Source organism: Notolepis coatsorum (genome assembly GCF_963971535.1).
Source record: "Notolepis coatsorum genome assembly, chromosome: 2".
NCBI classification, from domain to species: Eukaryota; Metazoa; Chordata; class Actinopteri; order Aulopiformes; family Paralepididae; genus Notolepis; species Notolepis coatsorum.
In genome coordinates, this window is record NC_140166.1 from 99,842,465 (window position 1) to 99,869,164 (window position 26,700).

At 42.4% G+C, this 26,700-nt stretch overlaps 1 protein-coding gene across 10 annotated transcripts in view; it reads right to left on the reverse strand.

The window, feature by feature from the left end:
• The window catches only part of rbm26 (RNA binding motif protein 26), a 146,434-nt gene that overhangs the window by 48,333 nt on the left and 71,401 nt on the right, over positions 1–26,700 (reverse strand). For all 10 annotated transcript variants that reach the window (XM_084338260.1, XM_084338259.1, XM_084338258.1 and 7 more), the window contains 4 exons: positions 16,297–16,362; positions 15,642–15,740; positions 7,262–7,336; positions 885–1,052 (listed from right to left, as the gene is read on the reverse strand). In XM_084338260.1, coding sequence (XP_084194386.1) covers positions 885–1,052; positions 7,262–7,336; positions 15,642–15,740; positions 16,297–16,362 — 408 coding nt within the window. The remainder of the gene's footprint in view (positions 1–884; positions 1,053–7,261; positions 7,337–15,641; positions 15,741–16,296; positions 16,363–26,700) is intronic.

A 26,700-nucleotide genomic window follows, 5' to 3' on the forward strand; every position in this document is an offset into this window, starting at 1 on the left:
GGGTAGTTTACATCATTGGTATATAATTTCATTATTTATTTTTTTCCATTTGACACCGGAAATGCCACTCTGAAAGAGTTAAAAAGGTCCACGCACGAATAACATGCACGCGCGAATCAAAAAAGCTTATCAAACGCCGACGTCACTACAGGTGCATATTAATGAGCCGAATCTAAAAGCGTATAAGAGGCTAGCACGGCCGTGACGTCACTTCAGGAAATGCCTTGCCCGTCCGGGTCATGGTACTAGATCAATGGTGGCCCACTCGGTGCATCACACTTAGTAGCCTATAGCTCCGCCGTCCCTGCTACAGTCGGGACCACTACACTGACGTTAGCCTATGGTTCTCTCCTTAATTTACCTACCTCAGTCGTAAAAAAATAATAATCCAAACTTCAAATAACTACAATTTCGACAGTTTTCGGCTCGTCATTGCTCCGACTGCTTTGTTGTTGAATCAAGTAAAATCCTAGGTAAGCATATATTGTGCGTGTGAACGTTGACATGAAAAGAAAAAAGTAAAAAAAAAATTCACTTGATTCGATACTCGGTAGTACCGACGTGTTTCGGTTCGGTACCTCAAAAGTACCGAATTCGGTACCCATCCCTACCTCCCACGCGTTACGCTTCACCAATGAGAGTCCTCGCTGCCAGGTGAAAAAAGAGTCACTGGCTGTCGCCGCGCGTGTCGGAGGAAGCGTGCGGATGACTTCAGGGTTCCCTTGTACCGACCAGTAGGAGAACATGCGCACAACAACCAGGCAGGGGAGGGGGGGAATTGGCACAACGACAAAATTGGGACGGGGAGAAAAACAGAGAAAAATCGGAGAAAGAGAGGAAAAAAAAGGAAAAAAAAAGAGTACCGGGCGTGCATGTGTAGCTACCTGGTCCTTGCTCTTTGCTATTCGTAGAGGGTTAGGGCTGCTGGATATGGCCTTGATCTCCTCCTGCAGTTTGGTGATGCTCTTGGTCAGAGCGCCCAGTTCCTCCATGATCTTGGCCTTGTCTTCTGCCTTCATTGATTTGTTTTTCTCCAGCTTAGAGATCAGCAGCTGTGGAGGAAGGGGGACACAACAATAAAAGTTATCAAATAGGTTTAAGCCAGAAGTAGTGCCTTTCCAACAGGCCACCATTAATACCTGCTATCCTTATTGATAAACCTTCACCCACAGGTTGGAAGGGAAGACCACTCACGTTACCATACAATATACATTATTGTCCCTGTAGGGGAGGGCAGGATGGCCTAGAGATAAGAGGCCGGCCAGTAACAGAAACAGGGCTCTACACTAACCTTTTTCACTAGGGGCACAGGTGCTCCTAAATGAAAAAATTTAGGAGCACACAAAGAAATTTAGGAGCACCCAAAAATATTTAGGAGCACTATGAAAATATGTCAAGTAACAGTTTTTTTTTCAAAAATAAATGTATATTTGTACTGTAAGTGCATGTGCAAACGGGACACATCTGTGCAATAGCACATACCACCAAAGTCACTGGCCCACTGTGTGCGTGTGTGTGTATCATCTGCGTGTGCAAACGGGAATGGGACAGACATTTGAACTATTAATTAAGTGATTAATGCCTACTATGGCAAAGTTGTAGCCAACAACTAGGCCTAATAAGGCAGTGATATTGAACAAAAAGGAGACACTGGCTTTACAACCAGGGCCATCAGTAGAGGGGGGAGCTAGTGTTGCTCTTCTAGAAAAATAATCCTTTCAGGGTTGCCTATTGAAATACTGTACACCTCCAGTACAGTAGTTTGCGTGTCAGGTAGACCATTGATTGACAGTCGATTCTGCCAATTACGACGTCACACCGTTGAACTCTGGCCGGCCGGCGCTGCAGCTGGACCCTATTGCCACACCGCTTGCACTCTGGCCGTCCGGCGCTACAGCTGGACCCATTGCCCACATCTGCGGTTGATAACGCTAGCCAAGTTAGCTGTACACGCATACACAGTGGGCCAGTTGTAGGGGTGTAACAATGCATCGCAATGCATCGATCCTACTTTGCAATATTTACAAAACATGACATTGTTTTCTAACTCTAGCCATGGGGAAATGTTTAGCCAATTCACGTTAAATTTGTATGTCTTCCCTCCGGCTCCAGTGGGTGTAGCTTCGCTAGCTACAGTGGCTACATTGAGTGCTACACAGTGGGTGTAGCCTCGCTAGCATGCTGGCTAGAGTCAGTATCTTGGTTAACGTTAACCATCACCTCTGTAACATGAGCTGCCTCGCCTGACTTCTCATTCTCCGGTATCTTTCGCGCAAAATAAAAATGAATGGGCTTCGACATGGCTGTATTATTGTTTGACTCAGACAGTGACGCAGCCGCTGATCATTACTTTCGGTTTCCAGTCGCGTGACCACAGGAAACTACTGTGATTGGAACGTTTATGCGGCTGTGAACTGTGGGACTTGTAGTTTTTTAACGATTCTCGCAGCGGAGAAAAAAAAGGACGAATGAGAGGCTGTACTCTGCACTCGCTGGCCCCACTCGCACGCCGTGCGAGTACTTGATTTTGCATGTTCGCACGCACATATTTTTAGGGGCATATGCGAGCAATATGGTCGCACTGTAGAGCCCTGAACAGAAAGGTTGCTGGTTTGATCCCAGGAGTGTATTCCAGCTGTGAGCTGGTGACTGAAGGGTGGCTGGTATTACATCTATGGTGCAATTCAATATCCATTCAATGAGGCTCGATGATGGCGCTGGTTCTCAGGGGAGCAGCACCCGCTATTGTTGATTCAAATTAAACCATTCAATATAAAAAAAAATGTGGAAGCAAATCAAGTCACTTTGCTTTGATTTGGCATGTTAAGACATGTTTCTTGATATCAGATTTAGTATCGTGGAAATTCTCCGATACGATATTCTATTTTAGTTTATCGGAACATCCCTAGCCTAAATAGATTCTCACAATGTTCTGAAGGAATTCAAACTTGTTCACTTTGCTAATGTTTCAATAGGGAGACGCTGAAACCCTTGTCGAGATGGCATTGTGAAGAAGCACACAGTATTGTAGATGTTTCAATTTGAAACAAGCCACAGATATCTAAACTCCTTGGCCGCTGATGTCAAACACATTGTTTTATGTCTAAACACCACAATTAGGGGTGCACGATAGATTTTTTGACCTCGATATCGATAACTTTCTGCTCCTCAAGGTCGATACCGATAACATATATATATTTATTGTATTATAATTAGGGCTGTCAGTATATCGCGTTAATTAGATTAATTAATTACACATCAAATTATCTCGTTATGAAAATTAACTCAAAATTAATTAAAAAATAATAATGTTATTTTATTTTAATTTTTTTATATATTTTTTTTTTATCTCATTCATTCCATAAGAACGTAGAATACACATTTACAGACTTTTTTTTATATGGTCCATTTGCATGTTCTTGGTATCTGATTCTAGGGACATCTATGGATCTGATTGATTGAAAAATGTATTAACAGATTGCAGAATGGGTACAGTACAGTACAGCTCAATACATACAATTGTTAAGGGGATGCAGACCAGAGAAAGACTTTGTCTTGTTTACATCAGGGTCCCCCATTTTCAATTCATCATAACATATATGACATACACGACATACAGATAGACAGTACTGCTACATCTATACATTTATGACATACCAGATTTGCAAATACAGTACTGTTTGTGATACAAAAAGAGTCTAGAAAAGAGAGTATATACATTTGACGTAGAAACTGTACATTGGAGGAGGTTGGGTAGGTGGGTTGGGCGGGTGGGTGGGACGGGACGGACTGTACATTGGAGGTGGTTGGGTGGGTGGTGGGGGGTTGGGTGGGGGACACTGTACAACTGTACAAGCAAAACTGTACATTGGAATATTGACGAAACCATACTTTACTCATTTACTGTACATTGGAGGGGGTTGGGTTAGGACATTTACAGGGGCCAGTTTCGAATTGCAGTCTCCCGTAGGTGTTCTTTGAGAGTGGTTTTGAAAGTGGGTAGTTCATTCCTTTACAGCTTTGGGTAGGGCGTTCCACATTGATGTGGCATCTCAGGGAATGTATTCCCAGTGTCAGAAATACTGTGTCTGTTACTAGCGTTGAGTAAATTGTAATGAACCAAATGAGAATATCAATTAAATTTTTTTTTGTATCTTCGACTGAATAACACTATGCTCAACTTGACCAGACCTGAAAAATCTAAGCAAATTAATAAAGGGAAGATGATTAAACAGAAGGTTTTGTAGATACAGTACTGAATTCTGCCATCCGGACACATGCAATTTGAAATATGATTATAGAATATCAGGCATAAAATGGTTATGCGATTAAAATGCGATTAATTAGATTAATTAATTACAAATCCTGTAATTAATTAGATAATTTTTTTTAATCGCCTGACAGCACTAATTATAATCTTTTAAAATGTATGTATATTCCTGTAGTTTTGACCTAACCAGATTTATCATGACATGAGCGTTACTACTATGAACAAAACAAAGCCAAGAGAACAGTCGACTCTTCAAATAAAGTGACTATATTTATTTTCCCCAATAAATATAATTTGAGTCAATCACAAAATTCACAATCCGTCAATGTCATTAACAATGTGTTTCCCTGAACAATGAGTGAACTAAAAACCAACAGGTATTGTGCTTTGTCAGCAGAAAACATTTGACGCTATAGGAGAGGAAACTGTTGTGGTCTTGGTCCATGAAACAACCATTACTTGGCATTTATAGGACAGCACGCCTCAAAAAGAATTAAATAAACCAAACAAATCATCTCTGTCAAACGTCTTTAATTTTGCAAACGCCTCGTCAATAGGTACAAGCCGCGCCGGTTCCTTTGCAGCTGGCTATGGATTCGCAGCAGCTTTGCCTTAGCTGCTTGCGCGTCGTCGGACTTTAATACACCATTGTAGCGGTGGTGATGTTTCAGGTGACTTATTATGTTGGATGTGTTATAGCTTGTTGCCCTTTTCCCTCCTCGTGGAACTTCTGCATTTGTTACAAATAGCAAGCAAACTGTTTTCCTCTGAAACTTTGAAAAAGTCCCACACTACCGATGACGCCATGTTTGTTTGCTATACGCGCTGCTTCTGAAAGTTATGTGGCTACGTCACAGCCAGGCATGAGAAAGGGAGCGCTGGATTTGTGAAAAACTCCCTCTTTCTAAACCACACGCCATCAGTCGTACCACAGTACTGGCAAAACGGGAGGAGCCTACAGTAAAAACAAACACCCTTCATCCCAATCCACCCACACCGGATTTCTTTGAACCAAAAAACGTATTATATATTATCGGAGCTATCAATAATGTTATCGGGTTTATCGACCCGATAATTATCGTGCATCCTTAACCACAATCCTGGTTCTGTGAAAGGTGTTGCGTATGATTCCTTCCAGTTCTGTACATTTCATTCCAATTTCACTAGATAAATGACCCTGGATCATGACCCTCCGATGTCATCATGATATGGAATGTTGAACTACTCCACAGCTCAGGAGTGAACACTAATAATTGAACCAACCTTTATGGTTTGCAACTTGTATCACTGGTGACAGTTCTGGTACCCATCCATCATTGTACTGTATGATAAGGTTGGGTGGTCCTCTCTGGCAGAGACATGACATGCATTGGCATCCGTTTCTGTATAAGGCCATTATTGATTATCTCCCACCCAACATCACCTCATTGCTGGATTGGAGCTCTGAACCTCATCAAACTCACTCTAAGAAAACCTGCTTTTAGCTTCTGTGCTCCAGAAATATGGAATGTTTTGCAATGCACTTTAAAACTCAATTCATTAGTATATATCGGTCTGTTTAAATCTTTAATAGCAAGCCACTTCACCCGTCTGCAGTTGTTTTTAATTATTTTAAATGTTTAATTGACTGACTTTCTGTTTCTATATAGTTCTTTGTATTTGTGTTGTATTTCTCAATGTCATTGTAAATGAGAGCTCTCAATGACCCTTCTAGATTAAAAGAAGATTGATCGAATCAATACCATGATGAGCTTTTCCATCAGTTCTGATCCAGAAAACCTACCGCCCCCCCCCCCCCCAAATTATATCTTTTTTTATTTTCCCTATAAATTCTGTAAAGATTAGTTTCAGATTTTACATCTTGATGACATCACATGACAGTGTGCATTACGTGGTTTCTGGATACGAGAGAGAATCGAGATTCATGTTCATTAGTATTGATTGGACCGCCCTAGACATCAGTAATGAGATATGAAGTCGTAAATTAAGTTATATTCTCATTTAAGGACTATCTCCAAATGATGGTTAAAAAATTATCTGAGATGCATCTGGCATCTCAATTACATGGGCCATACAACAAGGAGGCAATTCCATAATTAATGTGCCATGTTAGATAGCAGTGTGTCAGAGGGAACTAGACACATGGGACGACAACCAGCAAATCACCCCAGAATCACCACTCCACAAGTACATTATTTTACCATATTTGTTTTGTTTTTTTGTACTGATCTAGTCAGCAGATACCCTTTGTTTTCTAAAGACACTGGATGGACAGTAGCCTATTGATTGTACAATAACCGATTATTCATCAACAGTAATGATTGTATATTAACTTGATCGACCGAGTGATCGTCAAGTGATTTTGTCGGAAGACATTTCAACAATGTGTTTGGAGGTATACTTGGTTATGTAGGATTACCGGTAATGATGAAGTGATTGATATATAAAGAATTGTTAAGGGTTTATTGTAATAACGGATAGGACCTGCTAAGCATCTTGCTTCTTCCTATTCCTTTTCAGACGACTGTTTAAATTTTTATATATTTTTTTAAATGTATCTTACTTTCATTCACTTTCTTTTTTTTACAGCAAAACATATTTTCACAATCCAGCAAAAAAAAATTAAGATGCTATAAACATTTTATGTAGAGCAATCATTAAAAAAAAAAAAAAAAAACATCCACAAAGCTTTTAGAAAGGGTGAAGAATAAAATGATTACTTTCCCAAAAAAGTATTGATACATTTATTTATCATAAAAAAAAATGTGCGAGTCCAAAATGAATGTTGTTGTGGTTTACATGTATCCCCCTCCCTACTTCCCATTTCCCCAGGTATCATTTATCCAATGTGCACCCGATTGGATAAATGATACGCTGGTGCTCTAGTACGACATCTAGTGGCTGGATGTCATCTATAGCACCTTTACGCGTGAAAAGTATCATTAATAATGAATAGAATCAATAACAGATGTGTCACAGAGCGTGTCTGACCTTCTGCGCCTCAATGTGCTTCTCCAGGATCTCCTGCTTCTTCTTCCTCACATCCTGCTGCAGCCGCAGAGCTTCCTGGAAGAGGAGACATAAGAGTTTGGTACGTCTTCATGACTTCCATCACTCGCTCCTCTCTTCCACTAGAAACCTTCATTACTCTCCTGAGTACCACCAGTGAGGCTTGGGCCTAGGCCTGTCACGATAACAAATTTTTCTGGGCGATTAATTGTCCCAGAAATTATTGCGATAAGCGATATTATTGCGGTTTTGAGAGATTTTTTTTTTGAGAAATGTATTTCCCAAAAGTTTTCAATTAACCTTTTTATTTTTTTTACTAATATAATAATAGCATAATAATGCAAGGAAACCGTTTCAAAGTGCAATAAACCTTTATTTAACATTGGAAGACATTTTAAATATCCTAAATAAGAAAAATGCTCAGTTTGATTGTTTATTATAAAACAAACTGAAACTGGAAACAAGCCCTCTGTCTGGCTTTTTGTGTCATCCTTTTAACATGTACATGTATTATTAATGTACCTTGCGGTACCATGTACAAAATGTTAATAAAGTATGAGGAAAAAACTGTGGAAACGTAATAAATAAAAAGGCAGTGTTCCAAATAAACACCAAAATATATACTATCTCTATTGGAATGGAGACTTCAGCACAGGATAAACTAGGGATGGGCAAAAATAATCCAGATCGATAGATCACATGATGTACTGGAGTACTCGTGGAGGAAAACGCTGTACAAAATAAACGTCTTTTCCGGTGTTTTAGACTTTTATTTTGAAACCCACCGACCGGTCCGGAGCGGAAGTATTGTTGTTATTATCCTAGCACAACGTATTGAGCGGACAACTTGTCTCGTCCGGTTCTGTGTTTTTGAGCTAATGATAAAACAAATGTTGAAATTGTTGGTGAACAACTAACTTTAGGTTAGTTTTAACGTTAGCTACTAACGTTAGATGCAGCTACTACAGGCATTCAACGATGAGGAGGAAGTGTCAAAGCCGTATAGAATCGCCCTGTGGTGCGTACTTAGGCACGACTCGAAACCACCTGTTATAATAAATTAATTCATGTTTAACTTGTCCCTGTGTCCAGTCCTTTGACTAGCCCCACCCGTTCATTGTAAACAATGATGCATGTAATTGTATTAACGTTATTGTGTGTTGTAGGCAGCTATGCTATACATTGTATTTCGTTTGTTAGCTATTTAGCTAATATTGAATAGCATCAACGCTAGATCTTTAATCTTTATCAGGGTTCCCACGCTTGCCTTGACATTTTTTTCCATGCAACCTCCTGATTTTCCAGGTACCATATTAAGTGATGATCTATAGGCCCCTGAAGCTTTCCGCCCCCATCCGTGCCCCCCTCCCCTCACACACACAACCCCCTAGGACACCCGACTACTTACTTGATTTAAAAGATGTGCCAGTCAAGTCTACATTGTAAATGCTTAGAGATTATGTCTTATTGATAATATCAATGCATGAAATAATGCAACAAGCTGTAGATGAAAAACTATTTATTGAACTGGAACTTTGAAACACATGAGCACTGGGATTGATATAAGTTCTCTCTTCCACTCCTCTCCTATCTCATCCTGTCCTCTTCTCTCCACACCTCCCCTCTTGTGTCTGCTCCTGTCTTTTCTTCCTACTCTTCTCAGCTCCTCTCCACTCCCTTTTCCTCTGTCATCCTCTACTCTCTTCTCCTCCTCTTTCATCTTCGCCCCCCTTCTCTTCCTCCTCCCTCTTTCCTTTATTTATTAGTCTTATTAGAGTATGAGTCTTACGTAGAAGGGTAGTATGCCTACTCTTCTTTTGTAAATCAAACTAATGAACCTAAAGGGGAAAACATAAGGCTGGTTCCCCTGTGGTTCCTCAGTACAGCAACCCCACTAGTAAGTTTAGCTTAACAGTATAGATGTATAGAATCAGTCTAGGCATGATCAATGATTTTTCAAAAATGTCTCACCCCAAATGTTCCTATTTAGTAGTATAATTCTTTTTAAGAAGAAAAACGAAAAATCACAAAATAGCTAAAAGTAGATATAAGAATGAATGTTACAAAATGTATCAAGACTAGACTATTCATGTCAACTAGTATAGAAGTAATGTCACAGCCTAATGTGAAAATGTATTGGTAGTTAGCTAGCAATGCAAGCTAGCCAACACTAGCTAGTAGCTAGTTAGTTAGCAAACTGAATGTTGGCTAGCAAGATTGCGCTCCATGTCATACCCGTGTAAACTGTTCCGTTTTTCCGGGATTCTCCCATATTTCAACCTTCTCTCCCGCCGTCCTCCCATTAAAATATTTTCCCGTATTTTCCCCCATTTCTTTTTATTTATACAAAATGGCTGCAATTCCCCTCTGTGACGATAGGTGGCAGCAGTGTAGATTAGACCTTTAGCAGAGGATGTCAGACCGGAAGACGGTTGCCAAGAAAATGTCGGGCAAAGTGGGGTTGTTCCCGGAGAGCTCACTCTCGGCCGTGGTTTCTCAGTGTATAATGAATGGTGCTCTTCCTCAACATGCGAGTAGGGTGAGACAACACCATTCTGTAGTCCAAATAATACCCTACTTTATACTATATTATTGTCATTCGTTTAATGTAAAGTCAGTCTTACATTGGCACTGCTTTAACGTTGCATTTACCCATAATCCATTGCTGTATTAGACCCATGTGCCAGTATAACTTTTGTAAAGTAATGAAGCGCAAATGTAAAGTTAATCAATAAACAATGAAACAATATCTTTATCTATATCACGTCAAAACTATTTTAATAAAACAAGATTTCCGTTTTTCATTTCTACTCATTCATCCAAAACAAGACAGACTGTAGATGTCAAGGCTCCCGTGTTGGCTGGGAAATGCATGTATTTGAGCCTTCTATTGAGATTGCGAGTAACGTTATTATTCCTGAAGTCCACCAATCCGAAACTATACTTTTAAAGTCAATATCACCAAGTTGCCTGCATCAAATTCCAACATACCATATAGCAGGGCTATTCAACTGGCGGCCCATGATTCTGACCGGCCCGCCAAAGATTACATGACAATAAAAAATAAAAATAAAAATAAAAAATCCCATGTCAACGTTAACACGCACAATTGAGCCAAAAGTCACTCAATTAATGACAGATTTCATTGATAAATTGAGGGAAACTTTGCAAGTCGATTTGATGAATTTGACATGTCCAGAGAATTGATGCATTTTGTGAGCAACCCATTTGCCAATGTAGCTGCTATTTCCACAAAAGGACAAGAGTTCCTTGCATCACTTCACATTGATGAAGGTCTCCTGCAACTTGAAATAATTGACATGCAAGCATCATCTGCTCTGAAGCAGGCACTTGAGAATGAATCCACAACATTTTGGATAAAGTGTATTCATGTCAAGACATTCCCCAAAATAAAAACGCTGGCAATATCTGTGCTAACAATGTTTGGCTCAACATACACCTGTGAATCCAGTTTCTCTCACATGAATGTCATTAAAACAAGCAACCATGCCTCCTTGACAAATGAGCATTTGCATCACTGTTTGCGGGTAGCCCTCACTTCCTATGAACCCTCTTTCTCTGCCATTGCCCAGTCAAATAAGTGCAATCGCTCTCATTAGATGTGTGTATGTAGGCTAGGCCTGTCTGCCCCCCACCCCCCTGATGTTTGAGAGTTAAGAGTCGACAATAAGTGCTAATAAGATGCTGTGATTTGCTGTTGTTGCACAGACATGAAGCACTTTTTCATAAGCTCAGCTGCACTATAAACGTGTTTTTTTGTTCAAGTGTTGATGTTAGAATGTTCAGATGCACATCATGCACTTGTTTGTTTTTTATTTTATTTTTATATTGAAATGTTGAAGAGGAGATGTTGCAGTTGTTGCACAGTCATAAATGAAGCACTTTTTGCAGGAGATGTTGCAGATGTGGCACATAAATGAAGCACTTTTTTTGAAAAGTATACTACTTTTGCAATGTAGTTAAAGGGGAACTATCTTATAAATGGCCTTTTTCAGTGTTTAGCATTGTTTCCTAGCTATGTGGACTTATATTAATATGATCCATGTCTCTAATTCTCATATTGGCGCATTCTTCCAATTCTCCTCTCACAATATTCACCCTCACTGAACTGAGTCATCTGAAAATGTGCTGATTTGTGATGTCAGAGAGACACCGCTGCATGATAATCAGCTGAGTTTCCACACAGTTCCCACTGTGGTTGGAGCCCAGGCTCAAAACGGCTTAAGATCTTGAGGTAGAAAAATGCTGTTTTTGAGTACTTGATTAGAAATACAAAACAATGAATTAAAAAAAAAAATTACAGAGGTGTTCCATAAACCCATAGGAATTGTGTAAAAGTGCCCAAATAGTGAAAGAAATAGTAAAATAGTTCCCCTTTAAATAAAAGTTGTGAAAATGTGGTTGCGTGTTGTGTCAAGTGTACATATATTCATAGCACGGGGAGGCGCCGTGACAGTCCGGCCCCTGGCCCCTTGGGTTTCTGACAATGTGGCCCCCTGAACAATTTAGTTGAATAGCCCTGCCATATAGGATGCCAAGAGGGTTTTTATAATATAAACTCATCTTAATTTTGTGCTCAATAGTTTCATTTTATTACTATTTTACACATCATACAATACAATTGTCCAGGACAACTGTTTCTATTTCCATGCAAGTGTTCACTTTTGCTCAGTTTCCATGACTTTTCCATACCTGGAAAATGAAAAAATTAATTCCATGTTTTCCATGTTTTCCAGGTACCGTGGGAACCCTGTTTATTTAGCAGTCCAGTTTCTCCGGGCAGTAGCGAGTAACTACACTACAAAGAACGCTACTTGGTTAAAAGGAGCAACACTATTGAGAAATGTAGTTAAGCTATGTGCTCACAGGAGCTCCCGTGCTGTGCTCTAGTAACGCCAGCGGCCTGCCTCCCCAGTCCCACATGGAGTGACTGACAAGGGGTACTGGTTCCGCCTCATTAAAACAAACGCGCAAATAGCAATTACCGTACTTTTCGCACTATAAGCCGCACCTGACTATAAGCCGCAGCAGCTAAATTGAATGATGTGTACATATATAAGCCGCACTGGACTATAAGCCGCATGTGTTTTAATGTTTAATTACCATATGTAATTAGCATTGGGACACAATACTGTCGGACAAATAACAAGAATTAACTCATTTACAAGTTGTATTAAGTTTAGCAAATAAGGGAACAGATAAATAACATTTCAATGCAGTCAAAAAAGCAATATTTTGATTTTTACATTTTCGGGTTTGGTCACGTCGAGTCACATAAGCCGCACCGTTATATAAGCCGCAGGGTCGAAAAATGGGGGGAAAAGCCGCGGCTTATAGTCCGAAAAGTACGGTAATCGCGCCCGTCAAAATCATTGCATTCATTTTAATTATCGCACCGATTAATCGATTTATTGCTAATCGCGGCAGGCCTACTTGGGCCAGTTTCCATTTAGTTTACTGCTATTTAACAGTGAAGGAACATACACACATCTGCACTTGTGCTGTATGATGACAATATGACAATACATTTTAATATAATATAATGAGAAGATGTCATGTGAGAGTAACCATTTTGATAAGTTTTGTTATTTAAAGTCTCAGAGTTACGTCATGTTACAGTATACTCAAAACACAATATAAGTAGGGTAGCTATGTGGCGCAGTGGGCAAGGCGCTCCCCACTAACGCAGGAGATGCTGGGTTCAAGCCCAGCTCTCGCCGTTGCTTCCGGCTTGGCTGGTCGTTCATACTAATACAATTGGCAGTATTAGGGGGTGGGAAAGCCGGTGGGTGGGGATCGGACGTTGTGGACAGCGACTCCTACAGGTCGGTTGGTGCGCCTGTACAGCAGACTCAGGAAGCAACGGGGGCAGCGTGAGCCTCCCACGCGCTGCTACTCCTCGCCGCTGAGAGATCGCGCTGTAAAAAGATGCGACGGCTGCCTCCTCGCGTACCGGAGGGGACATGTGATGCAAGGCTTCGTCCACATTGCAGCCGACCAGTGGGAGGCATGGTCTAACGACGTTCGAGACAGGGGAGGGTAGAATTGGACAATACGAAATTGGGATGGGAGAAAAAAATAGAAAATGGGGAGAAAAGGTAGATCAAAAAAAATTAAAACACAATATAAGTATGAACATAAATTAAAATATAAGCAGGGCCTACATACATTTTAAAAAGCCTAAAAGGTTTATAAAATTTTTATAAAAACTCAACCATTTGTATAAATTGTCCTAGGGTTGGACAAAGAAATTGACAAAATATCATATCACAATATTTCTTAGATTTTATAATGGTATTTTGCTGCATTTAATTTTCCAGAACAAATTCCAATGTATTTGACTTAAGGGGTCCCCACACGGCGAGCGATTTTAGCCAGGCGACCGATTTTTTTAGCGAGCCGACCGACAGAATTGTATCGCCTCCATTGTTATGAATGAGAGAACCCACACGGCAGGAGATTTTGAAGCGACGGTCACGCAGCTATTTCTGTCGCCTCGCTAAATATCGCCTCGATCCTATTTTTGGAGGCGACGGCACACGGACAATGAGGAAATAACATGACTTCTACACTAGAAGTAGTGCAGAAGTTCTACTGGTGTATCATTTGTACACCTTTAATGTATCAATACATTCATTGATCAATCTACGTATTATTACCATGCTACTTATGTTCATTATTATTAACGGGAACAATTTAAATAAATAACGTTAGTTTGAGAAGCTGTAGTGGCCGCTTGTCATTAACTAATAAATGAACAATGCGCCACGATGCACCTACTAGTGTTTTTATACTCGGGTAACAAAAGAAGTTGTGGATGTTGACAGAGTTTAATGTCCAGGCTGCAGCTGATGTAGTTTGTAAGGTTTATTGTCCAAAGAAAATTATGGTTGAGAACAAAACAGTTTGCGTCTTCCGTGAAAAAAACACTCTCTCAGCAGCTGCATAACAATACTTGTCCAATCGTGCATAGTAATGTCAGGAAGAATGAGGAGAGGTTGTATTCATATATGGTGGTTTAATTCCAGCTCAATGGGTTTTACAGGTTAATACTCTCTCGTACTGCACAACACAGCTACTGCTAACTAGGGGTGGGACGATACATCGATCCAGATCGATATATCGATCTATTATCAATAATCAAATAGGATCGATGCCACGTAAAAAGATCGATTCATATTGCGATACTCTTATTTTGAAAATCCGGCGACGGCGACGTCATCGCCCCGCGCCCAGTGTTGTGAAACACAAACTCCGTTTAACATCAACAGCTGCCAGTAGCGTCTAGAGCGTCACTACTAGAGCAAGACTAGTGTGCCTATTCTGTGACCCAAAACATGTCCCTGCTGTTTTATTCCGCAACGGGTCCAATGCATCTAACCTGCTTTGCAATCCTCGTCACTCCATTATGCCCACGTCGCGTTAAAGATCGAAGATAACGTTACTTTAGCGTGAGCTAACAAGCTAACCCAGAGCCATAGGCAGAGAGAAGTGGGGACTGGGAGGGTGCATTCTCGGGGATAGCCCCACTAACAGGATCTGGCCGGTACTGCACCTTGGGACTCCCAATATGCTTTTCCAGCCAAAATACAGCTCTGTGACAGTGAATAGGATATTAATATCGAGAAAAAAAAATTAACCAAAAACAGTGAACAGGAGGTCTATTTGTATTAAAAACAATAGATTGTTTTTCATTTAAATGTCTGGAAGAGCTCAAAAATAAAAATTTCATGATATTTCCATTGCCTTTTTTGTTTGTTGATTTAAATGTTACTGATTGTATTAAATGGGCACATAATATCGTCTCATATCGATCGCAGGCACCTGAATCGAATCGTATCGTATCGTGGCAGACTGTGTGATATCGGATAATATCGTATCGTTGTCCAAAGAATCGATATCGTATCGTATCGTGATTAAACTGGTGATTCCCACCCCTACTGCTAACCCGCTTCACAACAACCTAACGTAACGTCCGGGACTCCGGTCCCGGCGGTCCGGTCCGCCCTCCTATATCTCCCGGGGGGAAACACCCCCAGCTAAACAGAGCGACACATAGCTTATTATACCTGAGAACGGTCGCCTCTGGTGTGGGGGGCTAAGCGATTGTCATTGAGCGACAGGCGATCACATCGCCAGGCGACGTCTGTCGCCCGCCGTGTGCAGACCACTTTAGTGGCACGGTGCAAAGGGGCGAGAAATCGCATATGGCGACGCCATATCCTCAGTATCATTGGATAACATAGGGTGTAATTTTTTTATTAGTCAATTGTTTTACACACACCGAGACAGTGTTAAAATTGTTACACAGCAGCCTCAAGCCCTCCGTCTCGGCGCTCACCTGCTTCTTCTTCAGGGCGTCCTCGGTGCTCTTCTGCACCGCCTTCAGGGCCGCTGGATTATACACCGTCTTGGTCAGGCCCGTCGAGGTCGTAAACACCTACGGGAGAGAATCACATTAAGATTAAACACAACTCAACAACTGAAGAAAAACAAGGACACACGAGTCATATAGGGGGAAAAAACTAAAACATTCCTATAGATTGAACTGGTCTTAAATGAAGTGCCATGCCTGTGATCTGCCACTAGAGTGAGTGAACGAGCAAGCGAGCGACAGTGGCGGTCTATCTCTTGTGAATACACACTGTAGTTGTATAAACAACTGAATGACATAGAAAAGCAAACATAATAAAGAATCAACCAATGTGCCAAAGAAGCTGTTTACAGTTTATTTTTCTCATATTCAAAGTTAATTATATTGTTTATTTATTTTATTATATATTGAGATCTAACTTTATTGCCTATATATTTATGTATTTTTCTACCATTACCCCCCCCCCCCCCCCCCCCCCCCCACGCTGCTATGACACCTGCATTTCCCTAGGGAGATCAATAAAGGAAAATCGTATCTTCTATGTACATACATATTTATCTTATGTTATTTGTTGTTAGTACATGAACACAAGTCACAGAGAGACCTGACAAAGCTGTCTCACCTTTTCAACGGGGAGCGCTGGTTTGGCAGAGAATCCCAGACGCTCCTTCACAGATTTGGACGCATTCTGATGAAACAGAAAACATCATTATCATTATGTACTGCAACTTTTGACAGATGCATATAGAAACAAGCACACACACACACAGGACTTTCCTTTATCACTTTGGATGCCACGCCATGTTTTCCTTTTTACCCCCTTGATGCCCAAACCCACTCCAATGTTAACTTAATATCGCCTAATCTATGTTTTAAATTATGGCTATGTGTCTAATCTGCCCGTCGCTTATCAAAGACTCATTTTCCAGTCAACATTGTCAAGGCAGATTGTTTTTTTATCTCTTAATTTCCATTTGATAGCATTTTGAAAATCACTCTTTTTCGCGGAAAAAACAACCCTATGATGATAATCGTCTTTTACTGGAATATTCCAGAACGTTGTCATTTGTCAGCCTATTTATGAATCGTTTTCAAATAAACGCTAGATGATCGATAGTATGTGTGCGCACGCACGCACGCTCGTGCCGCGCGCTGATAATCGCTGCTCTTATTTCCTGATGGCTTTTACAGTGAAACAGCAATATTACATAGTGGAAACGCTTATATCTCCGTGAAAACGAGTCTGATTATCCTAAGACTGATAACATAGATTCCTTACCCGACATCAGATGGTATCCAAATGGTTTATTCCAATTTCCGATCGCCATTCGAAAAAATCGATAATTGTATTGATCCATCGTGTGTACAGTAGAACACATATTCGCCGTGGCTCAGAGGCTCCAGAATGAACTCTGGTAGACCCCGGTTACATCAGTGAGAAGTAAAATGTGGAGTCAGAAATCCGTTCTCCCATTCCTTTCATTGAGTCCACTCCAAAAGGGTGATTTACCATCTGGGAGACGATAGGGGGGCGCTTTTTTCACATCTGAGCGCCGGCAGTGCCTGGATATCCAACGGTAGGCTCGCTTGATGCAATATGATTTCAGAACTCTAATAAAAAAAATTAAATAAAAAAACCCAGAGAAATCTTGTGATGGGCATTCAACGGTCGGGGGGTAAACATGTAGACAACAGTACTACCTGTGAGGCAGCATTGGGGACAGAGCTGCATGTATGTAGACAAACACTACTACCTGTGAGTCAGCGTTGGAGTAGGGCTGGGCGATATGGCCAAAAACGTTATCGCAATAAAATTATAAAATTATTTTCATATAACTCGATATCGATAATTATCGTCGATATAATGTCTGTCAAGTTTAATTAACTTCTTATGCCCGGCGCCGATGGACGGGCTATTAATATACTTGTTTTGCTGCTGCGAATGTCTCGAGTTGATGTAGTCATCAGTCCGCGCACGTTAGCAGTTAGCCAGAGCAAGCAGTGTATCCCATGACAATGTACTAAATATCCCTAAAATACTCTGTTCCGCCCCAATACATTGCAACGACGTCCATCGTATACCACACACTACTATAACCGCGGCATCAGAATTCACGCCACACACACACTCGGCACGTAAACTATAAAATAGCGCCGTGCAAGCTAATTATCCTAGCCAGCCAAACTATAAAATTGCGCCGTGCAAGCTAATTATCCTAGCCAGCCATGTTTCCAATGTACTAAATATCCCTAAAATACTCTGTTCCGCGGGGGCGGAGCTGAGCGATCATGGAGTAGACGTGTTTCACATGAGCTCCCTTCTACCGTGCTGAATATACGTTTCTCCCCCATTAGTCTTTATTTTATTTTTATTTGTTTTTTATCTGTTTGCTAGGTCGTCGTGTTTAGTATACATTCATCGACTTTTTTAGACTTTCTACGATGACGGGGGTGGAAACCAGAGCCATGACTGCCCCAACCAGCAGACCATCACCGCCGGGCCTGGCCGCACCGTCGCCCGTTGTCGGGGAGTTAAGCGAAGCTGTGCTCTTGGTCATGACCAAGCTACACGCAGACTCTGAGACACGCATCGCTGAAGCACAGAAGAAAGTGTTGGCGGATTTTTGTGTCAGCCTCCGTCGTGAGATATCAGAAGAAATACGGCTGGCGGTAGTACCGCTGACAGACAAGATGGAGACGATGCACGCTGTCTCCTCGGCTAATGCTAACGAACTAGCCACGCTAACGACGGAGGTATCATTACAGTGCGAGAAGATGGCGGGTCTCGAATCCGCCCTGCTGGCTAGGCAGGCTGAAGTCAACAAACTACAGTCGGCAATGGAGGAGATGCAGTCCCGGGATAGACGCCACAACGTCAGGATTGTTGGAGTACCGGAGACCAGCGGCGAAGGCCGTCTCTCTGAGACCGTGCCCGAACTGCTGCAGAAAATACTAGGGACGGACGTCCTCCCTTCGCCTCCTATCTGCGAATCGGCCTACAGAGCGGGCAGGTTTTCTCCCGGCGTGAACAAAGAGCCGAGGCCCATCATAGTCAAGCTGAACAGACTCCAGCAGAGAGAACTCATCATGCGGTCGGCTCGTACCAGAAGGGGTAATCTGAGGCTTGGCGATCACAAAGTGGCCATTTTCGAAGACTTTACACCGGAGGTTCAAGCACAGAGAGGCGAATACAAGGTGGTCCTGACTAAGCTATGGAAACTAGGCCTGAGGCCCACGTTATTCGCTCCCGCGAAATTATCTGTGTTGGAGAAGGTCGGTGGTCAGCGTTTGTTTTGGTCGTTGGCTAAAGCGAAGGAATATCTCGCGGAGATACCCGAGTCTGTTGCTTGATATCTATGGCGGGTGAGTGACTTGGCGGTTCGGGCCTATATACATTGATTAGGCCGACTATTCACAAATACTTGCTGTCATGCCCAGACATGCTAACTGCCCAATGCCCATCCAACTAGCGGGGCTTCCCAATGACTTCTGTTACTTGCTAAAGCTGACCTCATGGTCATACTTGTGTATCGCCTCTTTGGAAGCTAACGAGCTAGCTGAACAATGTACATAATAGGCTAACGTGCTATCCGGATTCATCACTAGCTTACGCGCTAGCCTCGGGCTAGCCAGCGGGCTTCGTCTATAGTCTGCGCTGAGACATTCGAGACCCGTTAATGGTTACGTATTTTGGTTGCTGTTGCTGTTCAAAGGGACATTGGTTTGCACAATTCAAGAGCGATCGAATCCCTACCTAACTTCTGGTATGCTTTTATTTTTATATCCAGGTTGTTTTGGGCTTTGGGATCCATAGTAGGTCGGTTGAATATGCATATACAATATATGATAACAGGTTGGGTCGGGTATGGCTTGCACTTCATGGCTATATGGTTATATGGCCTGCACTTTAGCCATTACCCTCTTTTCCTTTCTTTTTTCTTTCTTATTGTCGCTGTTTTTATGTCATCTGTATGCGCGATTTAAATGTGATCCGATTCTACCTTGGACTAACTGCTGATTTGCCTTATTTTTGTTTTGAATTTTCCGTGATCCATTTATGCTATAACGTTGCGACATTAATATGCAGACTCCAAGGTAGATGGTTACAGGGTTGATGCTGAGTAATTATATAATAATTATTGTCGCTTTTAATGGCATTTGAATGAGCAGTTTAACTGTGATTCGATCCTACCTTGGACTAACTGCTCCGACCGATATCTTTATTGAAACAATGTATGATAACAGGTGGTGTCAGGTGTTGCTTATTACCATCCCCGGATTAATTAATGAATGTGTTTAATTCTATTCTTACATAGGTTATGTCATTTCAGCCGTTGTGCCTGATCAGAGGGACAGCTAAAGGGGTGCACTTTGACCATAACCCTTTTTTTCCCTTCCTTTTTTGTCATTGTTTAATTGACATTGTTCACACAATTTTGCACAATTAACCTGTGACCCGATCCTGCCTTAGACTATCGGCTGGGATGCTTTAATTTAATTTAATTTTGTTTTGAATTTTCCTATACCCTTTTAGGCTATAACAATGCGACGTTGAAGCGCAGAGTCGGAAATAGTTGGCTGCAGGTTGATGGAGTTATTATTTAATAATGGCTATTTTTACCATTATGGTTGTCTCATGTTGGGGCCAGGGCTCAGGTGGGTTTCGACCGATATCTTTATTGAATTTTATTTTTATTATTATTTGTGTTTATTGGACTAGTGGGGGTTTACTCAGGGGTTTATCTAGAGGGGGGTTGGAGTGGGGAGCGTCTTATTGATCCATGTCTCTAGTGGGAAGTGATAGGAAGATGACCATCCTCAGTGGATGGGGCATAGGGTGGGGATTGGAGAGTGGGTATAGGGGGCCTTATAATAGGACGGGGGGGTTAGGGTTTAGAGTAGAAGGAGGGGGGGTTGTAGCTGGGGTGGTATTTTTATGTGTTTTATGTACTGTTGTCTTATATGTGTGTAATTGTTCCTCCTCTGAACTCCTGGGATTGACCGTCCGGGCCCGCCGGGATCAGCACCTCTGTACTCAGCCTGGCTGCACTGGTATGTTCTCTACGCATTTATACAAGCTCGACCATGGCTAAATTGAATATTTTAATTTGGAACGCAGGAGGGCTTAACGCCCCACACAAGCGTGCCAGTGTCCTTTGGCTATTGAAGAGGAGAAATATTGACCTTGCTCTCCTTAGTGAGACGCATTTATTGGTAGGTGACGTGTCAAGACTGGCAAATCGGCAATATCACGTTATCTCCTCATCCTCAGCCGATGATAAGACGAAAGGAGTAGTCATAGTTACAAGACGTAACCTTGATATCAAAATCTTGGATGTATGGTCGGACACGGAGGGAAGGATTACTATAGCAAAAGTTGAATTCTTGCATAGGAAGATGGCTATAATAGCATTGTATGCTCCTAACACATTTGATTCAGCGTTCTATAATACAATCACGAAGAATATGTTGGAACTTAATGGATACGCTCTCATTGTGGGTGGCGATTTTAATGCGTGCTGGGATGCGGAGATGGATAGGTCCGGGCCCTCTGAAACAAGCGACCAAAAACGGGCCTCTAAGGCCCTTAGGATGTGGGCCAAAGACACGGGGCTCACAGACCTTTGGCGCTTATGCAACCCCACCCTCAAAGATTACTCTCACCTGTCAGCCAGACACAAAAGCTTCTCTCGAATTGACTATGCATTCGCGTCCCCTAATATGTTTGATAGTTTCGATGTCTCATTGGTTCCCTTGGCTCTCTCAGACCACAAGGGGATTTTCCTTACGGCAACCTTTGGCAGGCTCTCCGCAAGAGCTCCCAGATGGCGTTTTAATTCGACCTTGCTAAAGAACGATGACTTCTGTTCTGAGTTCAGGAGTAAACTAGCTGAATTTTTGCAGATCAACGTTGGCACAGTAGAAGACCCTAGGGTCCTGTGGAACGCATTGAAAGGTTTTATCAGGGGTCATGTCACACTATTTGCCTCCAATTTGCGAAAATCCCGGTCAAAAAAGCTAGAAGGACTGGAATCATTATATGCGGACCTATACGCATCCTTGCAAACTAACTATAATGAACGACTAAACACACAACGTAAGATAGTCAAAAAAGAAATAAACTCCATACTTAAACAACAGTCTGAGTTCTTGATACATAGGACAAGACAAAATTACTATTTTCACGGCTCCAGACCTAGCCATCTATTGGCAATGAAAATACGCTCAAATGATCATTTCTCGGATATCCCCTCGATTAGGACGAGCCAGGGTGCAGTCACTACTGATTCGAAAAAGATCAATGACACTTTTAAAGCGTTTTACTCAGTTATATAGCTCAGAGGGTAATCTTGATGACTCTAAATTTGAATCGTTCATTGGCGGGCTTGAGATACCCCACATTTCTGAGGAAGAGGCCAAGGAACTGGGGAGACCGATTACTCTCGTAGAATTGAGGGAGACGATTGTTGAAACGCAGAGGGGTAAGGCACCAGGCTGGGATGGTATTCCACCCGAAGTGTATTTAGCTTTCTGGGACCAACTGGGTCCATTGATGCTCGATATGATCAATTACGCTATCGAACAAGGGGAGTTCTCAAGAGATGTCAATATGGCGTTGATTTCTTTACTTCTCAAGAAGGACAAAGATCCCAATGATTGTGGTAGCTATAGACCCTTGAGTCTTCTCGGGGCCGATTTAAAGGTGTTTGCCAAGGTGCTGGCCCGTCGCCTGCAGAGATTTATGTCTGTATTGGTACACTGCGATCAAACTGGTTTTATCCCGGGGCGTCTGGCTGCAGATAATCTTAGGAGGCTGTTGCATGTAATCGATAACAGTAAAGACAATACAACTCCATCCACAGTTCTGTCTTTGGATGCCATGAAGGCGTTTGACAGACTTGAGTGGTCATACCTGTGGAAGGTACTTGAGGTCATGGGTCTTGGAAAGAGTTTTATTCATATGATTAAAGTCCTGTATGCCTCGCCGTCTGCGATGATACTGACAGGCAAAAACTGTTCCACACTCTTTCCAGTCTCCAGATCTTCTAGACAGGGTTGCCCTCTGAGCCCGGGACTGTTCGCGCTTTCCCTCGAACCTTTGGCCCAATTTATTAGGCAATCGGAGGACATCGTCCCCATAATGGTCAACAATACTCCACACAAAATTGCTCTCTATGCGGATGACCTGCTGATTTTCATGGACGACCCCTCCCGGTCGGCCACAAAATTATTGAGGATAATCGACGACTTTGGTAAATTGTCAGGTTTTAAGATTAACTGGAACAAATCAGCCTGCCTACCTCTTAATGATCTGGCCAAGGCGGTACGACTACCAGCTGATATCCCCATAGTAGAACATTTTAAATACTTGGGCATAGAGATATTCCCCACGCTGAACCAAACTACTAAGTACAACTTCACGGGTACTTATGATAAAATACGCCAGGATCTAGACAGGTGGTCGTCCCTTCCTAACTCCTTACAAGCCCGGGCTTCCATAATCAAAATGAACATCCTGCCTAGGATAAATTTTATTAGCTCAATGCTCCCCCTGCCCCCTCCAATAGACCACTGGCGCAAGGTACAATCGATGGTATCTAAGTTTATCTGGAATAACAAACGCCCGAGAATCAAAAGGGCTACTACTCAACGTAGAAAACAAGATGGGGGCCTCGCAATCCCTGATTTTAAACTTTATTTCTGGTCCTTTTCACTGAGACCTCTGATGTGCTGGCTAGACCCTGTAGAGGCTGTATCGTGGCGCTCCTTAGAAGCGGCGGCGGTATCTCCGCTAAGATTGCAGGATGTAGTGTACTCCACTGTCTCTATTTCGAAATGCCGGCTGAGGTATGGACCGATCATAACTCACGTGATCCAAACGTGGCGTAATGTACAGAGGTCGTGTGGGGTTAAATGCCCTTGGCACCTGGACTCTCCAATTTTTAATAACCAGCAATTACTTGTTGGACACAAGCCGGTTAATATTCCTCAATGGCAAAGGAGGGGAGTGCATACTCTGGAGGATATTTATGATAAGAACGGCCTCCGTGCGTTTCAGGACTTAAGAGAATTTTATGATCTTCCCGGCGAGTCCTTCTTTCTTTACCTTCAACTAAGGTCAGCACTGAGGGCGCATGGCGTACCGTGGGATCAAGCCTTGCACCCACACCCCTTCCTCAGGCTCATAGTGGACAGGACGACATCCAGAGGGTTTGTCTCCGACTTTTATACGCTCTTAATTCAATCCACGTATAAAAACTTATCATTGGATACAATCTGGCGTGTGGATATCCCGGAGTTGGACCCCGAGTTTGACTGGGATGATGTTTGGGCAAATGTGGCATTATCTTCCCGCAACCCCAATCACCAGCAAATTAATTTTAATTATATTCATAGGACCTATCTTACACCTAGGAAGCTATATGCTATGGGACTGATAACCGACTCTCGGTGCACTTTGTGCTCTCAAAAGGCCACGGGCACTTATATGCATATGTATTGGGATTGCCCACCAGTGGCCCGCTTCTGGAGGTCAATAACGGACAAACTTTCAGATCTGTGTGGCTTAACTATCCCATTCACAGCTGTTACGCTACTCCTGAACGATATAACGACACTACCCGCTTCCGTACAACTGAAAAGGGTTGTCCTAGCGGGCGTCACAGCAGCGAAGAAGCTGATAGCAATGAGATGGAAGGAGCCTGAGAAGCTTACAATGATTAACTGGTCCCTAACTCTATTGGATGTGATTTATCTTGAGATATCCACAGCCCGGGTGATTGGGGTAGGGCAGGCTGGAATTGACCTGTGGTTCGCAGCAGCTGAGAAGGTAAAGACCGCAGTGTGCGGCTGAGCGGGGTTGAGGTGCGTGTTCGGGTGAGTCCGGCGGTCTCTTGGGAGGGGGAGGAGGAAATGTTTTGTCTGTCTTGTCTTTTGTCTTGTCATCTTGAGTGTAGCTGGGGATATTATGGGGGGGCAGCTATTTAACTATTTCTTCACTGTTTGGCCACTTTTACACGGTCTCTGTGAGTCTATGGAACACCTCTACAGGTTTTTGTTTTTTCATGAAGGTTCATTGCTCTGTTTTCGGGTCGTGTTCTCAAAAAATGGTCCTTGTGGTGGATTGGAAATGTACGTTTTATTAATATAGGGTCACACGGCCGGGAATCGGGGCTGAACACTGGGAAAGACCATTTATTAGATAGTACCCATTGGAATTAAAATTTAGAAGGTTGAACTCTGTTTTCTTTTCTCTTTGTCTGTATAAATTGTTAGTCTGTATTATTATTATTGTTTTTGTTATTTTCTTGTGAAGTTCTATGTATTGTGATTGTGGTTAATGTGTTGTCTTGTTTCATGTGAATAATAATAAAAATGTGATCAAAAAAAAATACTCTGTTCCGCCCCAATACATTGCAACGACGTCCACCGTATACCACACACTACTATAACCGTGGCATCAGAATTCACGCCACACACACACACTCGGCACGTAAACTATAAAATAGCGCCGTGCAAGCTAATTATCCTAGCCAACCAAACTATAAAATTGCGCCGTGCAGGCTAATTATCCTAGCCAGCCATGTTTCCAATGTACTAAATATCCCTAAAATACTCTGTTCCGCCCCAATACATTGCAACGACGTCCACCGTATACCACACACTACTATAACCGTGGCATCAGAATTCACGCCACACACCCACTCGGCACGTAAACTATAAAATAGCGCCGTGCAAGCTAATTATCCTAGCCAGCCTTGTTTACTACCTCTCTACCCAGAGGTGCAGTGCGGGTCTCCTTCGCTCTCGGCCATCTCCTTCACTGATTGGTTGTTAGTGCGTGTGCTCATATCCAAGCTTCACTGATTGGTTGTTAGTGCGTGTGCTCATATCCAAGCTTGGAAAATCGATATATCGAAACTTTGCGACCACGTTTCATGTTTATTTCGAGGAAATAATTTATCGCAATAGTTATCGTTATCGTTTTATCGCCCAGCCCAACGTTGGAGACAGAGCTGCACGTATGTAGACAACAGTACTACCTGTGAGGCAGCGTTGGAGACAGAGCTGCACGTATGTATACAACAGTACTACCTGTTAGGGGTGCACCGATGTATCGGTCGGGTATCGGTATCGGCCGATAAGTGCCTTGTTGACTGCAATCGGCCTATCGGCCGATAAGCTCGAATGTGCCGATGGCAGTAGCCGATAAATATCCATCAATTTGTGTAGCGTCAAGACAAAAAAAAGTTCACTCGCGACCTCCACAACGCCGTCCCCAGTCCGGGCAGTCCCCCCCACACACAAGCTACTGCATCAAAGTTACTACTTATGATTAACAAGGCATTCGTTTTGTGGCATTAACATTATATAGTTAGTGTTACACGTTCATAACATCAGCATATTATTTACCCGAATGTAGCAAGCGTTCATACTAGCTGCCGTCCCCAGTCCGGGCAGTCCCCCCCCCACACACACACAAGCTACTGCATCAAAGTTACTACTTATGATTAACAAGGCATTCGTTTTGTGGCATTAACATTATATAGTTAGTGTTACACGGACAATAACATCAGCATATTATTTACCCGAACGTAGCAAGCGTTCATACTAGCTCAGTTCCTCCCGTTGCTCACAGAGCCCTGAGTTTTACCCATTCTGCAATCTGTTAATAACGTTTTCAATCAGACACATGTATAGAAAGGCTTTGTTTTATTATAACATTAGTTGCAGTAAAATCATTATGCCTCATTTAAGTCATCCTGCGGAGCTAAAAGCTAAACGTCGGCCGCGCGCCGCGCCGTGTTGTTGTTCTAGAAAACCTGTCGTCAAAATCAATGGCGGACAAAAGCAAAAGTAAAAAATGCAACACGCTTGCCGATTGGTGGTAACAGCAGAGGCGGGTGCAAGCGGTGTGTGACGTAATTGGCAGAATCGACTGTCAATCAAAATGTCATTGGTTGAGACAATAGTATCTCGCTGCAGCCCAGCAGGGTAGACCATGCTGGGATAACTAGTATCTAGC